Source organism: Anastrepha ludens, chromosome 2, assembly GCF_028408465.1.
Source record: "Anastrepha ludens isolate Willacy chromosome 2, idAnaLude1.1, whole genome shotgun sequence".
NCBI classification, from domain to species: domain Eukaryota; kingdom Metazoa; phylum Arthropoda; class Insecta; order Diptera; family Tephritidae; genus Anastrepha; species Anastrepha ludens.
This window is the reverse complement of record NC_071498.1, coordinates 921127-930134: the sequence shown is the minus strand read 5'-3', so window position 1 is coordinate 930134 and position 9008 is coordinate 921127. Positions and strand designations below refer to the sequence as shown.

At 42.9% G+C, this 9008-nt stretch overlaps 1 protein-coding gene across 1 annotated transcript in view; it reads left to right on the top strand.

The window, feature by feature from the left end:
• The first annotated feature begins 2705 nt into the window (after positions 1-2705).
• The window catches only part of LOC128861424 (cardioacceleratory peptide receptor), a 38534-nt gene continuing 32231 nt past the window's right edge, over positions 2706-9008 (top strand). Inside the window, exon 1 of the mRNA XM_054099564.1 lies at positions 2706-3613. Coding sequence (XP_053955539.1) covers positions 2783-3613 — 831 coding nt within the window. The 5' untranslated portion in view covers positions 2706-2782. The remainder of the gene's footprint in view (positions 3614-9008) is intronic.

The following is a 9008-nucleotide window of genomic DNA, read 5'->3' as shown; positions in this document are numbered from 1 at the left end:
TACAACAATCGTTTTTTGCAGCGTTTTGTGAAAAAAACTATAATCAATTTTAACCTTCGGAAGAGACACTGGGATGTGAGTCACCCCACAGAATATTTGATGGGTTGTAGTTTGTTTATTTCTAACACCTACAAATATACCGTTAGCTGAATTTTAGCAACGCCGATTTCACTCTTCGAATTCAAGCAGTTGGTGCGCACCGAATTTATGCAGATCTAAAAAATGACTGGATGAAATTGACCCGTGTGTAGTTCGTAGTAGTTTTGAATATACAGTCTACGTAAGAGAAAAGGTACACCATATATTGACAAGTCTGGGACACTCTTCTTCTTAATTGGCGCGATAACCGCTTAAGCGATTTTGGCCGAGTTTGACAAAGCGCGCCAGTCGTTTCTTTCTCGTGCTAACCGGTGAAGCTAAGTCCTTCTCCACCTGATCCTTCCAACGCAGAGGAGGCCTTCCTCTTCCTCTACTACCACCAGCTGGTACCGCATCGAATACTTTCAAAGCCGGAGCGTGTGATCCATTCGGATGACATGTCCCAGCCAACGTAGCCGCTGGATTTTTATTCGCTGCGCTATGTCTATGTCGTCGTAAAGCTCATACAGCTCATCGTTCCATCGTCTGCGATATTCGCCGTTGCCAATGTGCAAAGGTCCAAAAATCTTACGCATAATCTTTCTCTCGAACACTGCAAGCGTTGCTTCATCGGATGTTGTCATCGTCCAAGCTTCTGCACCATACGTTAGGACGGGCATGATGAGAGTCTTGTAGAGTGTTAGTTTTGTTTGTTGAGAGAGGACTTTACTACTCAGTTGCCTACTTAGTTCAAAGTAGCACTTGCTGGCAAGAGAGATTCTACGTTGGATTTCAAGACTGAAATTCTTATCGGTGTTAATGGTGGTTCCTAAATAAACGAAGTTTTTTTATATTACAACCTCGAAATTTTAACTGTCAACAGTGACGTGGGTGCCGATACGCGAGTGCGCTGACTGTTTGTTTGAAGACAGGAGGTACTTCATTTTGTCCTCGTTCACTACCAGACCCATTCGCTTTGCCTCCTTCTCCAGTTTGGAGAAGGCAGAACTAACAGAACGATTAAGTTCTGCGACTCGTACGTTGCTCTCCAACATCAGATTAAAGATGTCACACGACAGCGAGTCACCCTGTCTGAGACCTCGTTTGGTATCAAACGGCTCGGAGAGGTCCTTCCCAATTTTGACGGCGCTGCTGGTGTTGAGCAACGTCATCTTGCAAAGCCGTATTCGTTTTGTGGGGATACCAAATTCAGACATCGCGGCGTACAGATGACTCCTCTTTGTACTGTCGAATGCAGCTTTGAAATCGACGAAAAGATGGTGTGTGTCGATTCTCCTTTCGTGGGTCTTTTCCAAGATTTGGCGTATTGTAAATATTTGGTCGATGGTAGACTTTCCAGGTCTAAAGCAACACTGATAAGGTCCAATCAGTTGGTTGACGGTGGGCTTCAGCCTTTCACACAATACGCTCGCTAGAACCTTATAGGCGATATTTAGAGGACTAATCCCGCGGTAATTGGCACAGATTGCAGGATCGGCCTTCTTATGGATTGGGCAGAGCACACTTAACTTCCAATCGGCAGGCATGCTTTCGTCCGACCATATTTTGCATAGGAGCTGATGCATGCACCTTACCAGCTCCTCACCGTCGTGTTTGAATATCTTAGCCGGCAGTCCGTTGGCGTCCGCGGCTTTGTTGTTCTTTAGCCGCGTTATCGCTTTTCTCACCTCGTCATGGTCGGGTAGCGGAACGTCAATTCCGTCATCGTCGATTGGGGTATCGGGATCTTCACATTCTCTGTGACATGCGCAGCTATCAATGTTTATTAGGTTCGAGAAGTGTTCCCTCCATAATTTAAGATTGCTCTGGATGTCAGTCACCAGTTCGCCGTCTTTGTTCTTACAGGAAAACGCCCCGGTCTTAGACACTATCATCGCCATTAAAATCAATTATTTCATCATCCAAATCAGATAAAAAAATCCACCTCGCCTTCTTTTAGAGGCTGACTACTGACCCCATTGCCTTTATTGCTCAAAAAAAATCACTCCTTATAGAAATGAAATTAAAAAATATGAAAATTCACCCTTGATAAAACTAAGCTAAATATACTCGTTTACATACATTTTGTCAGCATCAGTTGAAAGTGTACACCACGCTCATCGCTCCTATCGATATAATATATTTCCACATTTTTCTTTTAATGTGGTATTTTAGAAAACTGAGCTGCATCCACTTTTGATATCAAAAAAGAGGATAGCACTCGGAAAAACGGTAGCTTATGTACGAATATGTCGCAGAATTACATTTACATATAAGTATTCTACTAGATTTGAAAACATTCACAACGCAAATCCCGAAAATGTATTCGAAATATTTATCTATTACATTTATTGAAATGAACCACTTAAGTGTTCTAGTCAATATGCAAGATTTAGTTGGACTGCGCATAATGATGAATTGTGCTTAATAACTAATAGCTGGGAATGGAATTTTTGTTGAAACGATCCACTTCCAAACTCGATGCGAAGAAAGCCAACAACTGAGCTTCTGTCACTTTTAATGAATTTTCGTAGCGCACCTTAATAAACATACACACCTATAAACATATGAATGAATGCACTGTAATATGTAAAGGAAGTATATTTTTGTAATTCACAGATGTGCCATTAACAATTTGCTCGAAAGTTCTTTCAATCTCGGCAAAGCTGTGCAGGTTCCTAAATGATTGCTCGGATATGGTACAATGCGCCTTTTATTCGGTTTTTTGTACGCGGAGGTCAACATCCACACGTGCGGCTTTAAAGACAAATGGGCGCATAAATGCTACGATAACAAAAACCTTATTCTTTTTTTCGCCGTATCCCTCCATGATAGCAGGAAAGGGCATGAATTAATAGCCCAAGATCTGGATAATAAATGTCAAACTATAGCTCACGGCAAGTGGTCACAGCAAAAGAGTGGAAGCACATGTCAGCCTTCCACTGGGCACAAAGTTTCCCATAAATTATCATCTCTTTCGTGCATTTGTGGTGAAGAAGCGATAAAGCAAGTAGAGAGGTCGAAACTACTGGCGGTAGGCCGCATGATGGCCAGAAGAATAAATGCCCAGGCCTCTGTCACAAGCCATCCAACTGTGTTGGCCTACGAGCGTATGCCGCAGCAATCAATTACGAATAGTTTAGTAGCAACTAAACCCAACATAAGTGCTACTCTTACCACTGCCTTCGACAGCCCAAATGACTTTGTTAATGATTTCAATTACGCAAGAGCGAGCGACAACTATAGTTTTAGTGGCGATGTAATAGTGGCAAACAACTTTACTTACTCGTATTTCATACCTGCCGTATTGCACGACGTCCTTGCTCCTACAGCTTTGACTATGACATTGTCCATGCCATCGTATGAATCCAAACCAAATTTGATTGAGAAAAATTTTACGACGTCTCTAAATAGGAGCAGTGAAGTTCCGGAGGATGTGCTGCCGACCGTTTTAGGATCACCAGCGGTGACGATCGAGAATGGTGATGTTTTGAATGCGACAAACGACAAGCTAAACTCGTTCTATTTCTATGAGGTGAGTAACGAAATTTTGTAGGTGCGTACAAATGTTTTTTTCTACGCACTCATAAATGCGTGCATGCCATAATCTGCTATTTATTAATGTTTTTGTTATGCGTGTAAATACAACCTCGGCACAGCAGGCGCCGTAATTTCATTCATACAAATTAGGAACAGTGGGATTTCTCCCTAAATTATACAAAACGTAAACAGCTAAGTGCTTAACACTTAAATGACCGCATTTTATTTCCCGCAGGTTTACTCAAACCCGGAGATTTTTCCGTGTGAAAATAAAAAATGAATGCCACAAATTTATTAAGCTTATTAGGAGTATCCACTATATAAAATGCTTTTAAGTTGAATAATTCCTCAGGATGCGATATCTTTAAAAGCAAGTTCCCTTCTTTTATTTTACTCTTTTTTATAATAAACATCGCACGGAGTCGAGTTGCCTGTGTTGGAAAATTTTTCTTTTACCAAGGCAAGGAATTGCTTTCAGTATATGCCCATTTATGTCACCTGATTATCGCCCAGGCGGAAGAACGTTCTTGAAGAACGCTTAGTCTGATCAATAACGACAGCGTTTTTGTTACTTTCATTTATAGAAGCAGTAAAATCTCTTGGGAGGATGGTTCCATGTGTAGAAGTCCACGCAAGTGGGGAAAGTTACTGATCGCCATTCACTTGGGAGTGGCCAGGACGATTCTTCTACATATGGTTCAAGCAGCTCACAACGTCCGGGATTAGCCCACGTAGCTTCCGAACACCCGTTCGGGAGTGAGCTAACGTGAGAAGGCGAAGCATCCCAGCGGCTGGTTGATGTCCTCGTGAGAGTAAAGGCTGACATCACTGCCATCCAAGAGATGCGATGGACGGGGCAAGGTAAGAAAAACATAGGACCTTGCGACGTCTACTACAGCTGCCATGTAAAGGAGCGCAAATTCGGTGTCGGATTTGTTGTGGGAGAGAGACTTCGTCGCCAAGTACTGTCGTTCACTCCGGTGGACGAGCGTCTCGCAATAATCCGCATCAAAGCGCGATTTTTTAACATCTCGCTAATTTGCGCCCACGCCCCGACGGAAGAGAAGGACGATGCGGCCAAGGATTCTTTCTATGAGCGCTTGGAACGTTCCTATGAGCGCTGCCCCCGCCACGACATAAAAATCGTGCTTGGCGACTTCAACGCCAGGGTGGGCAAGGAGGGAATTTTTGGTCCCACAGTCGGAAAATTCAGCCTGCACAACGAAACATCCGGCAACGGACAGAGGCTGATCGACTTCGCCGGGGCCCGAAACATGGTAGTCTGCAGCACCAGATTCCAGCATAAAAAGATACACCAAGCTACCTGGCTGTCCCCTGATCGAAAAACGCGAAACCAGATCGATCATGTTGTGATAGATGGAAGACAAGTGTATTAGATGTACGTACGATCCGAGGAGCCAACATCGACTCGGATCATTACCTTGTTGCAGTCAAATTGCGCACACGCCTCTGTGCAGCAAAAAACGTACATCTACCTACGCAAAGAATGTTCGACATCGAAAAGCTGCAATCACAACAGACAGCCAGAAGATTCGCCACTCGACTCTCACTCCTGCTCTCGGAGAGCACTGCCCAACACACCGGCATGCGCGAGCAATGGAGCAACATATCTCGTTCCCTACGTACCGCCGCCGAAGAAGAAATCGGATTCCGGCGAGCCCGAAAAAACAATTGGTACGACGATAAATGTCATGCTGCCGCCGAAAGAAAAGATGCCGCCTATAGAGCCACGCTGCGATAGGGCGCAACGCGAGCCATGTGGGATCGCTACAGAGAGCTGAAAAAGGAAGAGAGACGTATTATCCGACAGAAGAAACGTGAGGCCGAAATACGTGAGTGCGAGGAGCTTGAGATGCTGGCCAATAGGAACAACGCCCGAAAATTCTACCAGAAAGTTCGGCGGCTTACAGAAGGTTTTAAGACCGGGGCGTTTTCCTGTAAGAACAAAGACGGTGATCTGGTGACTGACGTACAGAGCAATCTTAAATTATGGAGGGAACACTTCTCGAACCTGTTAAACAGTGACAGCTGCGCATGTCATAGGGAAAGTGAAGATCCCGATACCCCAATCGTTGACGACGGAATTATCGTTCCGTTACCCGACCATGACGAGGTGAGAATAGCAATATCACGGCTAAAGAACAACAAAGCCGCGGGCGCCGACGGACTGCCGGCTGAGCTATTCAAACATGGCGGCGAGGAGCTGGTAAGGTGCATGCATCAACTCCTATGCAAAATATGGTCGGATGAAAGCATGCCTGCCGATTGGAATTTAAGTGTGCTCTGCCCAATCCATAAGAAGGGCGATCCTGCAATTTGTGCCAATTACCGCGGGATTAGTCTTCTAAATATCGCCTATAAGGTTCTAGCGAGCGTATTGTGTGAAAGGCTGAAGCCCACCGTCAACCAACTGATTGGACCTTATCAGTGTGGCTTCAGACCTGGAAAGTCTACCATCGACCAAATATTTACAATACGCCAAATCTTGGAAAAGACCCATGAAAGGAGAATCGACACACACCATCTTTTCGTCGACTTCAAAGCTGCATTCGACAGTACGGAAAGGAGTTACCTGTATGCCGCTATGTCTGAATTTGGTGTCCCCGCAAAACTAATAAGGCTATGTAAGATGACGTTGCTCAACACCAGCAGCGCCGTCAGAATTGGGAAGGACCTCTCCGAGCCGTTTGATACCAAACGAGGTTTCAGACAGGGTGACTCGCTGTCGTGTGACTTCTTTAACCTGATGTTGGAGAGCATCGTACGAGCCGCAGAACTTAATCGCTCAGGCACAATATTTTATAAGAGCGTACAATTGTTGGCGTATGCCGATGATATTGATATCATCGGCCTTAACAACCGCGCTGTTAGTTCTGCCTTCTCCAAACTGGATAAAGAGGCAAAGCGAATGGGTTTGGTGGTGAACGAGGACAAAACGAAGTACCTCCTGTCTTCAAACAAACAGTCAGCGCACTCGCGTATCGGCACTCACGTCACTGTAGACAGTTATAATTTCGAGGTTGTAAAATACTTCGTTTATTTAGGAACCAGCATTAACACCGATAACAATGTCAGCCTTGAAATCCAACGTAGAATCTCACTTGCCAACAAGTGCTACTTTGAACTAAGTAGGCACCTGAGCAGTAAAGTCCTCTCTCGACGAACAAAACTAACACTCTACAAGACTCTCGTGGACGATGACAACATCCGATGAAGCGACGCTTGGAGTGTTCGAGAGAAAGATTCTGCGTAAGATTTTTGGACCTTTGCACATTGGCAACGGCGAATATCGCAGACGATGGAACGATGAGCTGTATGAGCTTTACGACGACATAGACATAGCGCAGCGAATAAAAATCCAGCGGCTACGTTGGCTGGGTCATGTCGTCCAAATGGATACAAACGCTCCGGCTTTGAAAGTATTCGATGCGGTACCAGCTGGTGGTAGCAGAGGAAGAGGAAGGCCTCCTCTGCGTTGGAAGGATCAGGTGGAGAAGGACTTGGCTTCACTTGGTGTGTCCAACTGGCGCCGGTTAGCACGAGAAAGAAACGACTGGCGCGCTTTGTTAAGCTCGGCCAAAATCGCGTAAGCGGTTATCGCGCCAATTAAGAAGAAGAAGAGAAAATCTCTTGAAACTTCTCTCAAAAACAATTTGTTGTATGTTACTTTTTTGCTTGGGTTGAAATGATGATACACTATTTAAGCATTGAGAAGAGCACAATTTATCAAAAATATTATAGTTTTTGCCAAAATGCTTTGTAATATTTAACAATTACCGTTAGAACAGATAATTTTTGGAGAAAAGAGACTAACACGAGAAATCTCGTCATGGCAGATTGTGGGTATCCTCAAAAAGTATTATCGCTATGGCATTTCTATTATGAAAAAGCTTCATATAACAACAAATTTCTGTATGGTATACAACAAATAAAAAGAGAAACGTGTCCTACACAGTTCACAACTACTACAACTTTGTTGTTTATTATTATTTGCTAAAGATGCGTCAAAGCAAGTTTTCATGAAAATTTAAAACATTCTCAGAAAAAAAACGTAGCAATCTGTATGGGTCTGCAAAGTTCTTTTTACTGATTTGTAAACGTTTTATCCAAATATTTCTGTTATGTTTGATTTTACAACAGATACTTTATACCAAACCCATTTTAATTTACACTCTTTATTTATTTTGAAAATTGTCATTATGGCAAGCAGATGAGGTGCGAGTGACCTATCTGGTAATTGAAAGCTCGTCAATAAATTCCACACCATCAGAATTAAAAAAATAAATAAATAATTGGCGCGTACACTTTGGTTAGGTACTTGGCAGAGCTCCTCCCATACTTGGGTTCACAAAGGATATAAGGAAACAGATGAAGACTGTGACAAAAAAAGCAGCAGCACTATCTTACTGCCTAAGATCGGCGATATGGAAGAATAAATGCATGAACATTGAAAGCGAGATAGGAAATATAAGGCAAGAGCAGACACTTCCATAAACCAGCAATACATTAGCACTGTCGAAATGAAAACCTTACGGACGAAATAAGAGAGATATGTTATTTAAAGGTGATGGACGGCAGAATAATCCACACTATACCACTCGGGCGGTCACTGAAGAGATGGCACAAATGCTGAACACCCTGCTGGACATTTCGCTGGTGAATCTGCTCTATGGCTGAGAAAGTAACAAGATTTTAAATTTTCCTCCAGGAAGCAATAAATACTTATAATAGTCATATACTAAATATCAATAACTGACAATGCCGAAGCTCATTAGCTTACATTCTTTGTTCAAAGTATTTTATTTCATGCGAAGAAATCTAACTAAAAGACCGAAAACGTAACTAGCAATTATGAGTTATCAAAATATATCAGAAAACAACAATCAATCAATCACTCTTTACATAAAATTCGTACTCAAAAACAATATGCGAGTGAAATGAGTCGAAAAGTTTCGCTTTCCTCTAACAGGTGTTTCGCCGAGCTCCTCCTATTAATAAACATACAAATATAGAGTCCGGCACTCGAAGTGTAACCAATTAAAAAGGCCATCAATTTAGTTTGGAAAATTACTTTTATACAAATCAAAGTAAAAAATATGTGAAAATAATACAAAATTAAGAATTAATTTACTTTTGCTCGATATGACCAGCTTTTGCCTTGACTATGGTCTTGAGACCGTCCAGAAACAAATCGAAAGCTGCCCGAATGTAACTTGCAGGTATTTTAACCCACTCGCGGACAATAGCTTTTTTCAGCGCCTCGAGACTGATGAATCTTTTAGTTCGGGCCTTGCACTCTAAGATGGCTCAAAGAATCCATCGGATTCGTGTTTGGTGAATTTCAGAGCAATGTTCTTAGCCATTCTTGG